At 45.4% G+C, this 22,591-nt stretch overlaps 1 protein-coding gene across 2 annotated transcripts in view; it reads right to left on the bottom strand.

Annotated features, from left to right (window-relative positions):
* LOC144825992 (sodium-coupled monocarboxylate transporter 2-like) overlaps positions 1 to 22,591 on the bottom strand; it is a 219,457-nt gene that overhangs the window by 66,480 nt on the left and 130,386 nt on the right. For both annotated transcript variants that reach the window (XM_078684210.1, XM_078684211.1), the window contains exons 4-5: positions 15,179 to 15,246; positions 10,532 to 10,686 (exon numbers count right to left, since the gene is read on the bottom strand). In XM_078684210.1, coding sequence (XP_078540336.1) covers positions 10,532 to 10,686; positions 15,179 to 15,246 — 223 coding nt within the window. The remainder of the gene's footprint in view (positions 1 to 10,531; positions 10,687 to 15,178; positions 15,247 to 22,591) is intronic.

The raw sequence follows: 22,591 nt of genomic DNA, 5'->3' as shown, positions 1-22,591 counted from the left end.
AAACCAGTTCTGTCCTCACTGGTGCAGTATGACCACAAGAGGCGATACAGCCAAGGTCTACTCAGCCTAGCTATGAATCACCCAGGAAAAGCAGGCCATACCTCAGACCCAGTTGTGGCTGTCTACATTGAATGCAAATCCCCGCCCCAGCCAAAACCAGACAGTCAACACACAGCAGAGGCACACATGATGGTTAAACAAGAAAATGCCTCCTTTCTAAAAGTGGCATTTTCAAACACATAATTTAAAAACCATCTCAATGAAAAGATTTGTTATTAAATTCTGAGGTCAGAGATCCTAAACTCAATCTTGTCTCAGTGGAAAGTTATACTTGTAAGATGTTACAAAGCAACTCCCATGTTAGCCTATAGGACAGATAGCCTTTCTATAGTGAAAAACGAAATTTTAAGTTTTTCACTATTAGGACATGTAAAATACACCAGCACATGTCCTACCTTGTATATACACTGCACACTGTCCATGGGGGTATACTGGGCTTACCTGAGGGGTACCTTATATTTAGGGAAAGGGAAGGTTGGGGCCTGGCAAGTAGGTGCATCTGCCAGGTTGACATGGCACTGTAAAACTGTGTGCTCCGACATTTCAGTGTCAGGTCTGAGATACATTTACAAGGCTACTCATGTGGGTTGCACAACCAGTGCTGCAGGCCCACTAGTAGCATTTGATTTACAGGCCCTGGTATTAAACATGCCCTTTCTTAGGGACTTAGCAGTAAATCAAATATGCCAATCATGGATAACTAATCAAATCATAATTTACACCGAGGGCATATGCGCTTTAGTACTGGTTTGCAGTGGCAAAGTGATCAGAGTTTTATAGCCAACAAAAACAGGTGAGGAAAAATAGGAGGAAGAAGCAAAACTTTTGGGGATAACCCTGCAAATAGGTCGATTTCCAACAAGTGCTAAATGTGTTGAACAAGGTACTGTTCTTGTCTTACACGCTGCTTTATATTGGTCACAGAGCAAAAGGGAATGTTCAAAGCTTTCTGGCTGTTTTATTTGACACATAAAATGTCATCTCTATGTTACCTTCCATCTTTCAAGGTCATCTGAGAATTTAATACCATCTTCAAATAGGGCTGTTGATAGCTTGGTACATTGTTGCTACTTTCCATTCCAGATATAATACATTAAAGCTTTCTTCTGCTTCCGCTTTTGTACAGTGCAGAGTAATCAGTTATAGTTTAGTGAATTTAGAGCTCACTTTTGCTTTGATTTTGGGATCTTGTTGCTTTCAACAAATTTCGCTGGTGCTTGTGTGTGGATCGTTTCTAATGTTCTTTATGTTAAGGAATGTACACACATTTAAGCTGCCATCACCTTGACTATAAAATGTTTATTAAACTCTTCGCTCTCTCAAAAGAAGACTGGTATGCCAAGTCGGCTGCAAGTGAAATTGAAGAAAAGCTCTACAGAAGAGTCACTTGCAGAGCAGATCCCCATGAAAGTCAGTCTATTGAACAAAAACTCAAATGGGTGCAATGCTTAGAAGGCGCAGCTCTCATTATCTTTTTATCTTTTGTGGCCTGAAGTTCTACAAAGAAACATCACCTAGATGATGACTCTACAGTAACTGGGGACTACCAAACTTCGTTTGCAACCAAAGAGGATTGAAGCACAGAAAGATCTAGCAACCTAATAGTGATCTGCCCAGTCCCCACAAGATTCCACTTCTGGGGAAGTAACATCAAACAGCACAGCAGAGAAAGAGAGAGTCTCTCCTCAATTAAATAAAGAAGATATACAGTGCTGCCTGAGTAACTCCCATAGCAAAATCTCAAATATGGTAATTACACAGATGTAGGTATAGAAACGCGAAATGGCAGAGGCCCTTTTAGACACGCTGAAGGATTTACAAGCACGGGATGAGCAGCTGTCAGCATCTGTAGAAGAAGCATAGACATAACTACGAACTGGAAAAGACTCAAGATCAGCAGACCAAGATGGAAGAGGATATTAAAGCAATATACTGCAAGTGCGCAGACCTAGAAGATCCTTCACAATGTATTATCAGGATCTGAAACATGAGAGAGAATGAAGACAAATGGGATATGGTCCGCTACTGCCAACAAGTTTACTTTTTTGCTCTATTTTAAAGGAGGACCTGGTCATTGACATCCCAATTGTTAGAACCCATTGGGTGAGAGCTCACAGAGAGGCACCAGGACCCTGCCCACCAGACATTATTGCAAAGCTGGGATGCTGCTCCATCACAGACAAAATGATGAGAGCAGCAAGGAAGATGGATATGATCATTTTCTGTGACCAAACCATACATTTTTATCGGGACACCTCACAGAACACATATAAAAAACACTCCCTGCAAGCATCAATAACAGTGGAAATGTGGATCAGGCAAGTGCGATACAGCAGGACCTTCCAGTTTGTGTTATGGTTTCAACTGAACTCCAGATCTCATATGGTCCAAATAGTAGAGGAATTGCAGGAAATATTGGGCTGGGCAAGCGCCTCCCCATAATCACAACTGTGGAGGATGATTGGAACGAGGTGAGAACAAAATACTAATAGGAAAGACCAAGACCCTCAAGAAAGATGATTAAAAAATGAGAATATGGCATATTAAGGGGTCGATTCCGATTCGGGAAATTAATCCATACGATGATTCGAATTCGTAGCCCTTTCTGGACGAATCGTACAAATCTGTCCGAATCGCGTAGTACAATCCATAGGAAAAAAATACGTCTGAATCTTTGCGAACAGTACGAAAAGCAAGGGAAAATCCGTACGATACGGACCCTCACGGTGAACCGTACGAATCGTAAACATGCTGTACGACCCGACAAGTACGATCTGAACCGGGGAACGAGAACGCGTTTCGTACAGAAAACATCATTTGAGCAATTCGTACGGAGAGCCACACAACCACATTCGCATCGTATCCCTGCAATCATGGGGGTACGCACCTTACCCCTATGCACCGTACCCCTACGCACGGTACCCCTACCTCCTTACCCTTACGCATCATACCCCTACGCACCGTACCCCTAAGCACCGTACCCCTAAGCACTGTACCCCTAAGCACTGTACACCTATGCAATGTACCGAGTATGGTCAAAATTTGCGAATTCGCGGTCCGCAAATTAGCGCGAAATGGCAAAAAAACCTGCTCGTGAATTTTTTTGCCATTTACACAAATATGTGACCACGTGTGCCTGTAACTTTGCCTGCGCGCCAAAATGCGCCGAGGTCCCTTGAGTGAGCTGGCCAATATAGTGGGGACAGGCGGGAAGACGTTTCATACTGCTAGTGTGTGGTGGACGCGGCCAAACGGGCGTGTCTTCTATGCGAGTTCACATGCATCTTGTTTATAAAGGGTCAGAGACCGAGCAGAGCAGCAGATGAGGAGAAAGCAGCCTCCTGGTCACAGGAGCTACACGGGGATGGCACTCGGGAAACTCATGGATGCAAAAATATGTTTGGTACAGGACCCCAGAATCCTTCAGATGACCAAGATAGCTCTGCTGCACGTTTTAGTACAAAGCCATTCTGATCCTGCTCAGTGGGTTCAGGCTCATGCAGCTGCTGTAGCTGGAAAATATCCCATCTCATACTAAACTGCCCCGTACAGGCATATGCTGGTGCTAGGCAGTAGGGTGCAGTGGCATGCGGGTGCTGCACGCCTGGTACATGCGCATACCGGTGCCAGGGGGGACACATGTTTATTGGTGCTGTGTAGCAAGTTATGACTTTACATTTTGACTGCACCAGGCGGTGGTACCACCTGCATGGATCAGGAGCATCCATCCACCAGACTTCATGGTGCAAGAGCATAATGGTGCTGTGAGGTACGCTTATATATGTACTGGGGGCAGGGGGGCACTTAGCACAATGTGTGCTCACACCCAGAGGGCTCCCAGGCAATTGAGCACAAATGATTTTCAGACTGAGAGGGCTCCAGGGCAGTTCAGCAGCGTGGGGGCTCACAACCTCTTGGCAGCTCAGCAGCGCGGGGGCTCACACCCACAGGGCTCCCGGGCAGTTTAGCAGCGCCACCCTCTGGGTTATCACTGCCACCCTCTGGTTCACCACTGCCACCCTCTGGTTCACCACTGCAACCCTCTGGTTCATCACTGCCAACCTCTGGTTCATCACAGCACCCTCTGATTCACGACTGCCACCCTCTGGTTCACTACTGTCACCCTCTGGTTCATCACAGCACCCTCTGGTTCTCCACTGCACCTTCTGGTTCATCACAGCACCCTCTGATTCATCACTGCCACCCTCTGGTTCATCACAGCACCCCCTGGTTCACCACTGCCACCCTCTGGTTCATCACTGCCACCCTCTGGTTCACCACTGCCACCCTCTGGTTCATCACTACCACCCTCTGGTTCACCACTGTCACCCTCTGGTTCACCACTGCCACCCTCTGGTACATCACTGCCACCCTCTGGTTCATCACAGCACCCTCTGGTTCATCACAGCACCCTCTGGATCACCACTTCCACCCTCTGGTTCATCACAGCACCCTCTGGTTTACCACTGTCACCCTCTGGTTCACCACTGTCACTCTCTGGTTCATCACTGCCACCCTCTGGTTCATCACAGCACCCTCTGGTTCATCACAGCACCCTCTGCTTCACCACTGCCACCCTCTGGTTCACCACTGCCACCCTCTGGTTCACCACTGCCCCCCTCTGGTTCATCACTGCCACCCTCTGGTTCACCACTGCACCTTCTGGTTCATCACAGCACCCTCTGGATCATCACTGCCACCCTCTGGTTCATCACAGAACCATCTGGTTCACCACTGCCACCCTCTGGTTCACCACTGTCACCCTCTGGTTCACCACTGCCACCGTCTGGTTCATCACTACCACCCTCTGGTTCATCACAGCACCCTCTGGTTTACCACTGCCACCCTCTGGTTCACCACTATCACCCTCTGGCTCACCACTGCCACCCTCTGGTTCAGCACTCTCACCCTCTGGTTCACCACTGCCACCCTCTGGTTCATCACTGCCACCCTCTGGTTCATCACAGCACCCTCTGGTTCATCACAGCACCCTCTGGTTCACCACTGCCACCCTCTGGTTCACTACTGTCACCCTCTGGTTCATCGCAGCACCCTGTGGTTCACCACTGCACCCTCTGGTTCATCACAGCACCCTCTGGTTCATCACAGCACCCTCTGGTTCACCACTGCCACCCTCTGGTTCACTACTGTCACCCTCTAATTCATTGCAGCACCCTCTGGTTCACCACTGCACCTTCTGGTACATCACTGCCACCCTCTGGTTCATCACAGCACCCTCTGGTTCATCACAGCACCCTCTGGATCATCAGTGCCACCCTCTGGTTCACCACTGCCACCCTCTGGTTTACCACTGTCACCCTGTGGTTCACCACTGTTACCCTCTGGTTCATCACTGCCACCCTCTGGTTCATCACAGTACCCTATGGTTCATCACAGCACTCTCTGCTTCACAACTGCCACCCTCTGGTTCACCACTGCCACCCTCTGGTTCACCACTGCCACCCTCTGGTTCACCACTGCCACCCTCTGGTTGATCACTGCCACCCTCTGGTTCACCACTGCCCCTTCTGGTTCATCACCTCACCCTCTGGATCATCACTGCCACCCTCTGGTTAATCTCAGCACCCTCTGGCTCACCACTGCCACCCTCTGCTTCACCACTGTCACCCTCTGGTTCATCACTGCCACCCTCTGGTTCATCACAGCACCCTCTGGTTCATCACAGCACCCTCTGGTTTGCCACTGCCACCCTCTGGTTCACCACTGTCACCCTCTGGGTTACCACTGCCACCCTCTGGTTCAGTACTATCACCCTCTGGTTCACCACTGCCACCCTCTGGTTCATCACTGCCACCCTCTGGTTCATCGCAGCACCCTCTGGTTCATCACAGCACCCTCTGGTTCACCACTGCCACCCTCTGGTTCACCACTGCCACCCTATGGTTCACCACTGTCACCCTCTGGTTTACCAATGTCACCCTCTGGTTTATCACTTCCACCCTCTTGTTCATCACAGCACCCTCTGCTTCACAACTGCCACCCTCTGGTTCACCACTGCCACCCTCTGGTTCACCACTGCCACCCTCTGGTTCACCACTGCCACCCTCTGGTTCATCACTGCCACCCTCTGGTTCACCACTGCCCCTTCTGGTTCATCACCTCACCCTCTGGATCATCATTGCTACCCTCTGGTTCATCACAGCACCCTCTGGCTCACCACTGCCACCCTCTGCTTCACCACTGTCACCCTCCGGTTCATCACTGCCACCCTCTGGTTCATCACAGCACCCTCTGGTTCATCACAGCACCCTCTGGTTTACCACTGCCACCCTCTGGTTCACCACTGTCACCCTCTGGTTCACCACTGCCACCCTCTGGTTCAGTACTATCACCCTCTGGTTTACCACTGCCACCCTCTGGTTCATCACTGCCACCCTCTGGTTCATCGCAGCACCCTCTGGTTCATCACAGCACCCTCTGGTTCATCACAGCACCCTCTGGTTCACCACTGCCACCCTCTGGTTCACTACTGTCACCCTCTGGTTCACCACTGTCACCCTCCGGTTCATCACTTCCACCCTCTGGTTCATCACTGCCACCCTCTGGTTCATCACAGCACCCTCTGGTTCATCACAACACCCTCTGGTTCACCACTGCCACCCTCTGGTTCACCACTGCCACCCTCTGGTTCATCACTGCCACCCTCTGGTTCACCACTGCCACCCTCTGGTTCAGCACTGTCACCCTCTGGTTCACCACTGCCACCCTCTGGTTTATCACTGCCACCCTCTGGTTCATCACAGCGCCCTCTGGTTTATCACAGCACCCTCTGGTTCACCACTGCCACCCTATGGTTCACCACTGCCACCCTCTGGTTTACTACTGTCACCCTATGTTTCATCACAGCACCCTCTGGTTCACCACTGCACCTTCTGGTTCACCACTGCACCTTCTGGTTCATCACAGCACCCTCTGGTTCATCACTGCCACCCTCTGGTTCATCACAGCACCCTCTAGTTCACCACTGCCACCCTCTGGTTCATCACTGCCACCCTCTGGTTCATCACTGCCACCCTCTGGTTCACCACTGCCTCCCTCTGGTTCACCACTGTCACCCTCTCGTTCACCACTGTCACCAACTGGTTCACCACAGAACTTTATTTCTCTATCTTGGGCCAGTGGGATGTTATATTTATAGGATGTTATAAATAAATTACCATGCAATCCCATTGTGCAAGATAACCTTTCAATAGTGAAAACAAAATTGGCAGTATTTCACTATCAGAACATGTCACACACACCAGTACATGTCCTACCTTTCACATACACTGCACCCTTACCAGAGGGGTACCTTGGACCTGCCATAGGCTTGTCTTACATGTACGAAAATGGAAGGTTAGGGCCTGGCAAGTGGGTACACTTGCCAGGTCGACATGGCAGTTAACAAACTGCGCACAGACACTGCTGTGGCAGGTCTGAGATAACATTTCAAGGCTACTCGTGTGAGTGGCACAATCATTGCTGCAGGCCCACTAGTGGCATTTGATTTACAGGCACTGGCACACTCAGTACACTTTAATAGGGGCTTACCAGTAAATCAGATATACTAATCATAGAAAACAAATCATGTTCACAATTTACACAGAAAGCATATGCACTTTAGCACTGATTAGCAGTGGTAAAGTGCCCAGAGTCCTAAAATCAAAAACAACAGGTCAGGCAAAAATAGGAGAAGGAAGCGAAAAGTTCGGGGATAACCCCTCAAAAAGGGCCAAGTCCAACAGGAGGACAACTCTTTTCAAGTGTAAGTTCACATTTTCTGGAAATAGAACATGAATTCAGAAATTTAAAACAAGCCACAATCTCACAGAAGTCCAACCTAGGTACCAAAATGCTTTTATTGGGCCCTAATACTTGTGTCATCCCTTCTGTAGCAGGGGCACACTGGAAACCAACATCAGCCCTGCCCAAATGTTCCATAAGGACCACAGTGTAGTAGACAGAGATTAGAAGGGAGCCTGACAGCCCATCCAGTTCAGAAAGCAACCCCTGAGCCTCTAGCTCAATGGGGAAATACAGAAGGGGCAGAATGGTCAAGCCATTACGAATGCACAGTTTGTCAGATAGCATTTATTTTATTTTCTATGTGCTTTTATATAGCGCGTACCAGACTCAGATGGGTATCAGAGTTCTATACAATAGTCCTGGCTCCCTTGTATCAGAAGACAGGGTTTCTTTTTATGAGATGCAGTAAAATATATAGGATAAAAAGAAAAAAAAAGAAAATATTCTTCACAATTCAATATTACAGATTAAGCTGTAGTGACTCTGTAATTATGATTAAGTCAGAGCTTCAATTAAAAATCTGTTTTTTTTTACTAGAAACTCTGGAAAATGTGCACAATACTTTCCTAAATCAAAATATATCTAGTTTAGGTTTGCCATGGAAAGTGTTTTGAAGATTCATCAAAAGGCATGGGAGGGGAAGCAGGGTTTCATAATTTACCTCACATCGAAATGTTTTCTCTGAAACCCTCAACGGAATCACACCAAGCTAGAAATGAAACTAGGGCATTTACGAGCACACTGCCTGTGCATGGTTTATTGTGAATCCGTTCAGTAATGTATATAAAGAATAAAGATAACAGAACCCTTAGCAAACGAGGACATGTTTTGGCCTTCGTTGGTCGAAGGAACTTCTTCCCCATCATCCTTTCCGATTTGATAACTCAGGCCTGGCTTTGTGGACCTAAAGGCTTTGATTTACAAGCCTCAAGTCAGTGTTTTCTTTGATGGTTGCCATTTCAGGACGTGGGATGCGATCACATTGTACTGATTCCAAGTTCATGCAGCGTTACGCAATGCACATGATTACCTCCATACATTCCATTTATAAAAAATGTAGGAAGAGCCAAGGCAACGCAATGCAGCTGGTATACTAGTGGAATGCCGATGTGAATTGTAGTAGTTTGAGACCTTTTATAAACAAAGATCTAAAAAACCACACTATTAGTAAATCCCTTCATTTGCAGTATTAGGGATTTTTTCAGTGTACTACCAGGGCCCTCATTTATGAGCCCTTGCGTCAGTTTTGCGCTTCCGATGCGTCACTTTTTGTGACGCATCGGCGGCGTAAAACATGCCTCCTGTTGCGCACTATTTACAAAGTGACGCATCTAAGCAGATGCGTCACTTTGTAAACCCCTGCGCTACATTATACCTGCGTCAGGTATAATGTATGCAGAGGGGGCGTTTCCCCGCAAAACGCTTCGTAATAGTGACGCAGTGAAATCTATGTGATTTCACTGCGTCACTTTTAGGATGCTGTTGCGTCAAAATCTTGCGCCTGCCTCACAGCAGGCGTAAGACTGACGCAAGCCCTTTCACATGGGGCTTTCCCCATGTGAAAGGACGTATTGCTGGAGTTGCGTCACTTTTGTGACACACTCCAGCAATGTGTGACTTTTGCGCTTACAGATCCGTCAGAAATACTGACGTATCTGTAACTCCTTGCGCCATGATGCGTCATAGTGTAAATATGACGCATCATTGGTCTCGCAAGGAGGGCGCAGTGAAAAGTGACGCATCGCTGTTTTCACGCAGCGATGCGTCACTTTTCATAAATGAGGGCCCCGGATCGTATCACCTGTTAGCAACACTCTTACTCCTGTTACTCCACTAAGGTACTCTCAGAACAGCAAGCTAGCAAACTTTCCTCACCACCCTTCTACTCTTAATCTAATTTTGTGCATGTCTTCTTCCTACCCGCTTCCCATGCGAGCTCAATGCCCTACTCCAGTCCATTAAACCCTGCTGTACATACTATGACCCACTGAGCCCTCCATCTTATAATCACTCACATTGTTCCAGAAGTATTTCTTCGACATCAACTCTTTTACTACTCTGTCCTCTCCAACATCTATCCACAATGCTTTAAAACGAGTGGCCTTGTCTCTGCTCAAGGAACAGACAGCCACATCCCTTTGTCCCATATTGTCAGACTATAACTTCTCACCTGTTTTTAGATGAACAGCTTGTGTTAAATGTACTTACCCTCTACTTCACCTCAAAGAATCCTCTCTACTCAGAGGCATGTGTGGATCTAGAAGTATATTTGGCAAGCACATTATGAGGAGTACTAGGAAAAGACCATCTTAGAAAAGACATCACTTGAATTCCAATAAACTCAGAAATGTACTACAGGTAGCCTCGATTATTGTTTGGATTGACTTCGGCCCAAAGAACTATCTACTTGGGACCGTTCCACATTCAATGCAAAATCAAAACAAACTATAAAACTGCAGCCGTCAAAATACACGTAGCGACCTGTGAACAAACTGCTTACAAATCCAAGCTTGGAAAAACATGGTAATGGTAATGAAAATGTTACTATGAAATATAGGATTCATTGTTTTCTAAAGCGTCACGATATTTCAAATGCAGACATTACACATGTACATTGCTGGTTTTCAAATATATAGCGATAGCAGTCATGTTTTATTTTGCTTACTCAAATACGTTTAGACGCGATCCATTAATATTACTATTCCAAATGTTGGCTGTTCCATTATTGCGAATAGTTCCTTGAATCAGAACGCTTAAAAACCCCACGACCATGACAACCATTTGGAAGGCATCAGTCCAGACCACTGCTTTCAGTCCCCCCTGAAAAATGAAAAAAAGGAATTGCAAAACATGTTTTGATAGTCCAGCAAGGGTTTGCAAATAGCAAGACAGCATTTGAAATAAAAACACCTTTTGTGTCTCTGCTTTAACATTTAGTATAACATATGAACATTTTAAAATAGAAATAATGAAAAAGTGAAGCTTTTGTAAAAGGTAGTAGAGGGTGTGTGGGGGGGGTTGGGGGGTTGGGGGGTTGAGGGAAGCGGCCTCCTTGAAGCAAGCACTGGCAAGGAGAAATTTATTAATTAAAAACATAAAGCCCATGCATGTGTACAGTTCGCAGCACACATCCATTGTGTGGGACCCTTCCATGTTTGTCTAGACTAAGGAATTTGCACTGGAAGGTAATGCGTCCAGTACAAATCGTATGCTACAGTGCACACCTATCTATGTGAGGCTGTGGAAGGCAATCTTTAGGAGGATTAGTTATGGGAGGCTTGAGCCGCCGGTGTGTCACTTGTTCTGAAGCTCCAGCGGTGCAAACCTCTCAGTCATATCTATGAGGCCACGGAAGCCACTTTGCGTGGCCTCATAGATATGGAGTACGGCAATACTGTGCAAGTAGCTGCACTGCCTTACTCTGTACCGAGGCGCTGTGGTGGATTTTCCCGTGCAACACTGATAATTTTAGCTGTCCCAGATTTACCTAATCACATAAACCTGGGGCAGCGCCAAACCTACGCCTCATCAGAGCAGGCATAGCGAGGAGAAACATTTGTATTTCTCCTTGTTTGTTCCTCTTACCATGTGTGCAGCAGCGCACAGAGAAAGAGTGAAACACTTCTCTGGATTCACAAAAACAATCATGCATGCAGTGGTGCAAGGGTGCCTGCATTGGTGCAGGTCAGCAAATTGTGCGCCAGTGCAGGGGGAAAGAAAAGGAATTCACCGTATTTGATTAATACGGTGCATTCCTGCCCTTTCATAAGGCCGTAAGAGTGCCACAGCTGGGGAAGACAGAGCAGCTAGTTAATCTTACTAGTTATAGCTCTGTGCTATTTGGTGCCCCTTGTGCAGTGCAGCATAGCCAATCCTGTTGCTATGAATTTGAATTTGAATTTAAGGGTATTTGTTGAGCGCACGTTTACCTGGCGGTTTCATGGCGCTGTTGAGGAGGGACCCTGAGTTAGATGGTAGGCGGATTTGATATTAAAAGCCTGTGAAAACAAAGTAGTTTTCAGGGTGCTGCGAAACTCCAAATAGGATGGCATTGCTCTCATTGGGAGAGGTAAGGAGTTCCAAAATTGCGGATCCAGGACAGAGAACTTAGAGCCTCCCACTCTGCTCTTCCTGAACCTGGGGACCACCAAGAGGGACAAAGAGGAGGAACGCAGTTGTCTGCTGGGAATGTAGGGTTCAATTTTGGACTTAATAAAAGATGGAGCTGTTCCCGCAAGGGCCTGGAACGTAATACAGCCCATCTTAAAAAGGGCCCTTTCTCTGATAGGGAGCCAATGGAGGGATCTTAGAAGGGGTGAAGTGTGGTGTGATTTAGGTAGACCGTAGACCAAGCGAGCGGCTTGGTTTTGTACCAGTTGGAGGCGCCGGAGGGCGTAAGCGGGGGCACTATTGTACAGAACGTTACCGTAATCTAAACGGGAAAGAACCATAGCCATAAGGATCAATTTGAGGGCTGTGAAGGAAAAGAACCGTGAGATTTTTTGGAAAGTGCGCAAAATGAAGAAACAGGAAGAGACAACCGTGCTGATCTAGGAGTGTAAGGTGAGATGTTGGTTGAGCGTGATCCCCAGGGTTTTGACAGAGGGAGAAGGAGAGGGGGGAGGCCCAAAAGAGAGGAGCCAAAAAATAGAAGACCAAGGGTTAAGTTTACCACCAGTGAGGAGAAGCTCGGTCTTATCAGGGTTGAGCTTAAGATGGTTAAAGCTCATCCAATCCCTGATAAAGACCATCACCGACTGGAAATTGTGGATAGAGTCAGGAGAATCAGAGAGGTTAAAAATGAGCTGGAGGTCATCGGCGTAATTAAACACCGTGACCTCCATCCTCTGCAGGGCAAAAATAAGAGGGAAGATATACAAATTAAAAAGAAGAGGGGAGAGAAAAGATCCCTGGGGGACGCCACATTGTACTTTGCGAGCAGGGGAGGAGAAGTTCGCCAAATTGACTGCCTGTGAGCGGTCGCTCAAAAATGAGCTGCGCCAGGCCAGGGCAGAAAGTCCAATGCCTGCCACCTCGATACGGGAGAGAAGGATGGTGTGGTCCACCGTGTCGAAGGCGGCCGTCAAGTCAAGAAGAACCAGTGCCTGTGGAAGGTTGGCATATGGCCCCTCTCTAAGTGTGTCCATGACGGAGACCACCACTTTTTCGGTGGAATGGAGAGGGCGAAACCCTGCTTGGCGCGGAGCAAGGTAGCCACTGTCCTCAACAAAAGAGCTGAGGACTTTAGTGGCGTGGCGTTCAAGAACTCTGACCAAGTAAGGGAGAAGAGAAATAGGCCGATAGTTTGCCAACGCTGTTGAATCTGCGCCTGTTTTTTTTAAGATTGGGATAATGGTGGCTGATTTGTGACAGGAAGGGACAATTCCTGACTTGAGGGTCTCATTAAGAGAAGTAAGAGGAGGGGAAGGGCAGGTCAGGAAGATGTCGCGCAAGATGTAAGCCGGGCAGATGTCGGAAGGGGATCCAGATTTGACGCAGGGTAGCAAAGAAAGGAGAATTTCTTTAGACAGAGGAGTTATAAGATCGAGGTGATTGGTATTGGGTGGTGAGTCGGGTTTAAAAAAGCTGGGGAAGGAGGGGGAATGTTGGCCTTAATGTCTGCAATTTTTTAAATAAAAAAAGTATTCAGCGAGTCGCACAAGGGCTGGGAAGGTACAGGCTTGGAGGTGGTCCTGTCCGGAGAGGCCAATTCAAAGACAGCGGCAAAGATTATTTTGGGTTGGTTCTCTGCACGGAGGATCTTATTGGAGAAATAGCTGGTTTTAGCATCTAGAATGGCTTTCTTGTACTCAGCCTGGATGGAGGAGTACAATGATTTAGAGGCAGGACAGTAAGTGCGTCTCCAGGCACGCTCTGCTCGGCGGGCAGCCAGTTTTTTCTCCTTGAGCTCCGGGCTGAACCATTTGTTGACGTCGTGGGTGCGTCTTACCCTAATACACCTTAGGGGGGCCACCTGATCACAGGCGTTGGACAGCCATTTATTTAAGGTTTCTGCTTGAAGCGGTGTGGAAAGTTCCTCTGTAGCTGGACTAGAGGCTAATAAAGAGGAGCAGAGAGAGGGAATATCAACTTTGCCCCAGTTGCGAGCCCAGGTGTTCTTGGGCAGGGGAGGTTTTGTGGCTAAACTTAAATCCAAAGAAAAGGAAATCAATTGATGGTCGGACCACAAACAAGGGGTGACCGTAGGAGTAGGGATAGGGATATTGAGAGACCAGACTTGGTCCAAAATATGACCCTGAACGTGGGTTGGAGTATGAATATGTGATGTGAAGTTCAGACTGTGAAGTGTGTCCGTGAAGTTTCTGGAAGGGGTGTCTTCAGCCGGGTCAGACGGCCAAAAATTAAAATCTCCAAGTACCAGGACCGCCGAGTTATTCACCGCCAATGTAGCTAACAGGTCCTGAAAAGCCGAGAGGAAATGAGGCATATTTTGGGGAGGGCGATACATCAGCACACAAGTGATTGGTGTCTGAAAGGAGTTAGAACGTACGACCAAGTAGTCAACTGCTGGAATTAATGCTCTGTTGGAAATTAGTAAACCTGTCCCTATGTCTTCAGTTTATTTTATTTTTTTACTAAGGTAAAGGAGGGGTAACATTTCTTTCATTTCAATAACTTTTGATTTTCTCATACACAAATAACATGCAAAAACAGCTACTGTGACTGCTAAAAAGACGCATACATAGTCTGACTGGAATGCTATAGCAGGACATTGTAGAATGTATCAAAAAGAATACAGATGGATGACATATGATGCGTGACTTAAAGCTGTGAGGGCCTGCAACGTCTCGGTTCTTTGGTGAGCACTTTAGAAATGTCAGCATTGCAAGACTGAAGAAAGCAGTGAGTTGTTGCTCTGAGAATGAACTAGTTAATTTTTATCTTAGACGATGAAGTAAACCAAACAAAATCTGTTTGACATTTTCAAATAAATTGTTACTCATGTACTAGGGGTTTGTTGCTACGAGCGTTATGCCAAATGTAAGTTGATTGTGTGTTACATATGTTCAGCAACGGTCCATGATCCGATTAACGATTTTTGCCCGGTGCAAAAATTCTTCCATGACCTGCTCTGCGGCAAAATTAGTTTTTTGCAATTCCACATTGCTAAATGGTGCAAAACGGCTAGAAGAGTACTAGAGGGCTGCCTCTTAAAAGTTGCATTGAAACCGAAAATCTCTGAATGTTATCATAACAGAGACGGCATAACTATGTTTAGAAAGAGTACTCTGTGGTAAGTGTAAATGCATAGATTCTATTCCTTTACATTTTGGTTGTTTCAGAGACATACCAGGGTGCAGTAGAAAGTGCAGACAATCCCTGTAGCGAAGACAGCACCCCACAGATCGAAGCCTGTCACTGTGAAAGAAATAAACGAACGATATTTAAATACAATGTATTAAAAATCTCCCCTCAATTAGTTACATTTACTACTACCATAAAGTCAATTTTTGGTCGACAGCAGTTACTGAAAATCCAACTAGTTATGTCATTTTTTGACTTCAAAGAACTAATGTATGTAGTAAAGGGCACACCTTAATTGTGATCATGAATAAAAATAAAATATAAACATGAGAGAAAGGAAAAGGAAAAGCAGAAGAGCCAGTTACGTTGCACACTATAACAAAAACAATATTTTTAATGTCATTTTCCTTTATAAGCACAGTGAAATTACAATGCATAATGTGACATTACAAGTTCATTGTTGTAGTTTTGTCTAGTGGAAGTTTTGATTCCTCATAAGGTGGTGCAGAGGGTTAATATGCCTGCTGCAAAGAATGTGTACCATGCAAATCAAAAAGTGAATATAACATTAATAGATTTATTTATTTTATTTTATTTAAAAAGTTTTATATAGCTGGCTAGACCCGGAGGTATCAGAGTGCTTTACATGAGCATAGGATCATAGATCAGTGGGTTACTGCTTTCGTCAGAGACTTTCTTTTGTTACTTGTAGTTTGCAAGTTAAACTCCTAAATGTAAAACAGTGATCTACTAACTGTCATCAAAGAACTGAAATGCAGACTTCAAGTATAGATTAGAGCGCATTGATTTTTTTCCCCAGACTTTCATTATCCTAATGCTTCACAAAGGGTTCATTTGGGTAGAAATCATTTCTGATTACTAAAGAGAACCCCCCTACCATGGTGTTACGTTTCAAATTCTGAGACCAAGCCCCCCTACACTATACTCCTACCAGTATGGATGACATATACATCCTACCCCTGGTAGTCCTCCATCTTATATAACGTTTCCTATACATTGATTTACATGCTTATGATTCATTATCTCTGTAATGTGTGTGCAATGTAAATTGCTCTGACAGCTTTCACTTTTATGCGTGACTATAAAATGAATTAAATGCATCTGAGAGAGAGTGGTAATGGAGACAGTTAAAGGATGGTAGTGCAAGAATCCATTGTGGAGGTGGTCATTGGGGGGGGCACCAAGAATCACTGTCGCACAGGGCTCCACCAGTGCTAAAGCCAGCACTGACGGTCCATACTGTACATATAATACATGTGTTTGATCTACAATTTAGGGACTTCAGTAATACACAGTCTTTGCAGGACATTCACCGTGTATAACAAATGGTTCCTCACCGACCTCTGCATAGAGACGCAACGAGGCTGGGGTGAGCCATCAATGTGTCCTTGACCTGGGACCAGCAACTTTATCCTTTTGAATGAGCTCAGAGGGCCCTGTGTATGTTTGCAATGGAGAACACAGCTTGAAAAGGACCAAACAGAATATGACATTTATCATATTCTAATTTAGTACACATTGTCTTTTAGATTTATTGGAAGGACACTCCCAGTCAGATTGTTTCTGTTATATCACAGTTTCTGTCTCAGTTACATTATGCTGGGAGCGTGCACTCACTGTTTGGTGTTGAAGAGTCACAATAACCTTGCTTACGTCTAGCTTAGAGAGAGTCACATTAACCTTGCTTAGGTCTAGCTTAGAGAGAGTTTTAGTTTGTCGTCTGGCTCATGCGACCAAAACAATTCATAAAATACAATATACATAGATATATAAAGACTTATAAGGGCCTTAGGCTGCTCTCTTCATACGTTGCTACATCTAGCTGTCATTCACATTTTGCTTTCACCCACCACAGCCTGCAGCACGATGCACTGACTCTCTTCACTGTGAGGAGTTATGAACTTCTATTACCACATGTTCACATCCTTCTAAAGAGAAGTGCACTTCAATGCCAGGAATGGTGAGCCAATTCTTTAATTCGCCAATGTTTTCGCTTTCTATTCTTTATCCTTTTTTATTTCTTGTCTTTTTCTCATCATTGAGTTTTAAAAAAAAATTCTGGTTACAGCAATTCAAGGGGAATAGTGCCATTCCTTTACACCAAAAATACTCCTATTTTTTTTAAAGTTCACGTGCTTAAAGGGGGCGGGTGATGAGCAGAGACGGTGAGGAGCATAGATGCCACAATCGGGACGTTGGTTGGAATCCCGAGTTTGAACAGGCCAGAGCCGCACTGAGCCTGAGCCGTGCCTTATCGCATCCTACTGCAGTGGAAGTCCAAGCAGTGACAGCCTTCTGAGGCATGTAGCTAATGCACACTAGACATGGCAATTAAGTCGGACAAGCCTGGGGGGGGGGTGGGAAACACTGCTGCTGTTTTGCAGGGGGCCCATATTGCAGAACTGCTGCTAAACCAGGCCCCAGTAACATTAACGGCACTCACCCATCCAAAACTGGCCCCCACCATTCTGGCCCACTGGGAAAATGCCCAGTGCCCGCTATGGCCTATCTGGCCCATGACCAGTTCAACTACTGTGGTGCTGCGGAGGCAGCCGGGCTCTCGTGCCGCAGCAGGGCATTTGGGCTTCCTCCAGCACCCTCATCTAGGCTGTATCAATGCTGCACCACCCAGGCTTTCCATTTGACTTACAGCCTTACCATAAAGTTGCTAGAAGAGGAAGGTGGTCAGAGGAGGTGGTGGATGGGTGTTATGATGGTAGTTTTTAGAATACATCTTGCCTCAATTGGTAGCCAGTTGAGTTTCTTGAGAGTGACAATGATTAGCTCATAGAGACTCTCCTGTGACAGTAGTCTGGCCGTGGAGTTTAGCTATCAAAGGGGCAAAATTTATTTTTGGGAAACCCGTGAGCGTTGTGTTACTGTAACCCAGCTTGGAGAGGAATGATTGCACTACAGTCTTTAGGTCTTCAAAGGGTGTGAAGAGTTTTTTTTGTAAGGTGCTTCAAAATGTATAAGGCACTTTTAGCTAAGGCATTGATGTGCTCTTTCATGGTCAGGTTTCTGTTAAGTGTACTCCCCAGAGATGTGATACTGTTGGAGATGAACAGTTTGCAGCTCAATGCAGTGAGGTTGTTGAGCTAGATGTTTCTGAGGGACTTTTCCTTCGGTTGGATAAAGAGGAGTACGGGTTTGTTAGGGTTGAGCTTAAGATGGTTGTTGATGAGCCAGGATTGAACCATGTAAACAGTGTTGTTTAAGTGCTAGATGTCTTTATCTGATGACATTTTAATGTAGAGCTGGCTGTCATCTGCACAAAGATGATGGGCAATTGTAGCTTGTGTCAGGATCGTTGGACGGGTGTCCATGTAGAAGTTGAATAGGGCAGAAGACAGGATTGACCCATGTGGAACTCCTTGTGAGACTGATGTTGCTTTTGAGGTGTAGTTGTGTAGTTTAACTAATTGTGAGCGTTGGATCCGAAACGAAGAAAACCACTGAAGGATGGTTCCATTGATGTCTGCATGCTGTGAGAGAGTGGTTCCGAGGATGTCATGGTTGACAGTATCAAAGCTCGCCGAGAAGTCCAGGAGGAGTAGGACTCAGGCCTGGCCTACATTTTGAGATCTGTGTAGGTCATCTATGATGTTCAGTATTGCAGTTGCTGTACTGCGGCCTTTCCAGAACCCAAATTGGAAGGTGTCATGCAGGTGACATTTTTTTATGTGATTATTAAGTAGTGCAAGCACACATTTTTTGATGGTTTTGGTAAGGAGAGGGAGGATAGTTATAGGCCTTAATTGTTAAGATCGTTTTGATAGGCTTCCATGTTTTTGGTGAGGGGTTTGACTTGGCTGAGTTTAAGGGAGAACCGCTTGGAGCCCCTCGATAAAGGGGAGATACTGATTTTGGTACGTGCTTAGAGGGCCCCCTGGAGCTCCGGCCTCCCCCTGCTCTGCAGGGGCTGGGGGCCTATATTATGCCACTGCACCTCTCACATGAACAGAGTGTGCAGTTGTAGCACATGTAACACCAGTAACCACTGGGCAGGCTGAAGTTCCAATTCGGGTAGGACAGAATACAAATGGGAGTCTAAATTCACCTAACCCATTGTTGTTGATTTTAAACAAAGAAATAACAGATGTCATGACACCGGAATTTAAACACTAGGGGGTAGATTTACAATAACTGGTGCATCCCTGCATATCAGCAGGGATGCGCCAGTTATTGCGCGCCATGCCTCCGCCACCATGAATGCGCCGCATTTACAATGCGGCTCACCATGAGGCAAAAACGGCACAGATGCGTGACGCATCTGTGCCGTAAAAGCGGCGTATTGCTGGAGTTGCGTTGCAAGCGCGACGCAGCTCCACCAATGCCTCAGGGGCCCTATTCTTACAATGCTGTGTCAATCCTTACGGGGTTTGACGCAGCATGGGGCCAAAAGTGACTGAATGAAATCTTGTAGATTTCACTCACCAAATTTTAGGAGGCGTTCCTGTGCTGGAACGCCCCCCCCCCCCTGCGCAGGAACGCCTCCTTCTGGCGCAGGGCTTTACAACGTGATGCATCTCCCAGATGCGTCACGTTGTAAGTACCCTGCCCCATGGTGCATCTTTTGCGCCGCCGCTGCATCACAAAAGTGACGCAGCAGCGGCGTAAAAGGGGCGCAAGGGGCTTGTAAATCTGCCCCAATGATTCCCCCTGGAAAAGTCCTAAAAATACACTGAGCATGCAGATCTCAGTGTACAAGTTGCAAGGTGAGGTGCAAAGTCATGATAGAAACACAAATAAAGGACGGAGGGGGAAGCAGGACCAAATGGGCTACCAAATGCTCTTTTCAAGAACGCATATGTGTAAACATCTCTCCTAGGCAATAACAACAATATACAGGCAATACTTTGTGGAGGACTCAGAAACAAAAAACTATGACAAAATATAAAAAATAGGTATTGTTTTTATTCAGTATCACAAATGTATATAGTTAAAATTCAGTAAAACTGAACAGTACATCAGTAAATCATAATAATCAATAGCAATGAGTTGGTCCTTCAGAACAAAGAAGCTCCTCTCTCCGATGGTGAAACATTTTATTGAGAAGCAACATAAACCTGATGATTTCCAGTGGAGAATCTTTGAAAAGATTAGAATCCCAGATCAGAAAGGAGGTCTGAAAATCCGAATAAAACGGGAAGTGTTCTGGATCTTCTCTCTGAACACTCATAAGAAGGGTCTGAGAGATGTTTACATATATGTATTCTCTCTGTCCTAGGATTTGATTTACTTAGAATTCAGGGGGCCTTTGATATTCACTAACCTTTTCAAGAACGCACCAGAGTTTTGGGAAAACTATTTCACACCCCTTTTCAACTATATTTACAATCAGAAGATCGTACCAAGTTCCTGGAGAGGGAATATAATCCACCCAATATTTAAAACTGGCATTCACAGCAAGCCAGAAAATCATCGACTGATATCTGATTGGCGTAGAAGCCAAAATATACACATCATGTCTACTTGTTCACCTACAAGAATAGATGAATGAGAAGAATATAATCCCAAAGTTTCAAACAGGTTTCAGGTCAGGAATGGGAACAACTACAAATTTGACAAATTTGGCTCTTTTGAGCGAGAAAGCACTAAAAAGGAAGACAAAATTATTTGCATGCTTCATCGACCTGAAAGCCGCGTTCGATAGAGTAACTAGAACTCGACTATCGAATAAACTAAAAACCTGGGGGCTACCGACCAATCTACTGGACGCAATGATTGCCCTCTACACGGAAACTTGGGCCATAGTGAAACTAGGTGACGGAAGTAGAGTATCCGCAAGAATAAACACTCAGCGCGGCTTAAAACAAGGCTGCGTCCTGGCACCAAGCTTGTTCAATTTGTTCTTAGCAGACATAACCGAGCACATGCAATCAGCAAAGAGCCATCCGTTGGCCAAAGAGCCCATACCGTTTTTACAATACGCGGACGACATCGTAGTGCTAAGTCAAAGTCCGATTGGGCTGCAAAGAGCAATCAACAGCTTAGCACTTTATCTGGACCAGGAAAATCTAGAGTTAAATAAAAAGAAAACAAAGGTGGTGCGCCTAGTCAACCCCAAAAATAATAAGTTTAAATGGTATGTCAAGGGAGATCAAGCGAAAGAGCAAGCCTCCTTTAAATATCTAGGCATAAAACTGGGGCGCGGTACCACATACAAGGACCACAAACAGGATCTAAGTGCTAAAGCCCAATCATTCATTTTCGCTTTTCGACTGCTGAATAAATAATTGAGCTGTCCGGCTTATACTCACCTTCTAAAAGTGATGGCAGCACAAATTTTACCTACTCTGTCTTATGGTTTAGAAACATGGCATGGCCAAGAGGCAGAGTTATTGAACAAGCTCCAGACCAAGATATACAAAGCCATCTTGAATATTCCCAAGTCAGCATCCCCAGCACAGGTACGGCTGGAATTTGGCCTTCAAAATCAGAGGTTCCGGAGCATGAATTCTTTTTAGAAGCTCTGCTATAAAATTCGATCATCAGAGCCGGGCACACTGAATGATCTATGCTAGGATGAAATAAACGCACAAATGGTGCAAGAAGTACTTATATCTTGGGGAGCATTTTTGAGGAATCACTGGTGGAGCTAGAGACCCAAGCAGTATGGGAGAGCATGGCAGAAAAGTCAACAATTAACAAAGTTAGTAATCTGTCCGCTAAGAAGAAATCATTCCTGGAGGACAAAAACATCTTGTCCAAACGAAGCCATGCATGGACAGTAATAAATTCCTATACTCATACAAAACCCCAAGCATACCTAGCAGCCCATTTTAGCTCCGAGATAAAAAAGAGCTTTATTTACTATCGGCTGGGAATCCATGACTCGAAGGACTTAATGCCATCTTGGAAACGCAACTATCAATTAGAGAACTGTCGTCTATGTCGTTATTCGGCTGAAACATTAATACATCTGTTGTGCGTGTGCCCAGCTGTAAAACCGGTTCTTAATGAGCTACATATTCGCACATGCAGACAAGTTGTGATAAGATGGATGGAGGGCTCATCAATCATTCTGTCTTGTCGAAGTGTAAAATATCTTGCCCGAATAAGGAAACTACACCGACAAGCAGATCAAGCGAATTTGAACACTGGTTGAAAAAAAAAAAAGTGATTATAGGCCGTTCGTACATTTAAGGTTACAAAGTACTTGGCACTTAGAAGCCATTTTAACCGGTTGGTTGTTTTAAATTGTAAGTTTTTTATTTTTTTAACCACTTTATATTTAAAAAATATATATATATTTATCAAGTGCCAATGATGCTTTTATGTGATACCACAGTTTTATCGTGACTCTTGTTTTATGCAATTTTGTAATGATTTGAAATAATCACGCAATAAACTACTGCGTAGCAATAAAAAAAGTTGATTCAAAAACTTTGACCGATACTCTTTCTAAATATACACAACTATCGGTTTCTCATGG

The sequence above is a fragment of the Lissotriton helveticus genome, chromosome 3_2 (assembly GCF_964261635.1).
Source record: "Lissotriton helveticus chromosome 3_2, aLisHel1.1, whole genome shotgun sequence".
Lineage (NCBI taxonomy): Eukaryota > Metazoa > Chordata > Amphibia > Caudata > Salamandridae > Lissotriton > Lissotriton helveticus.
The sequence above is the reverse complement of the archived record's forward strand: the minus strand, read 5'-3'. Positions and strand labels throughout refer to the sequence as shown.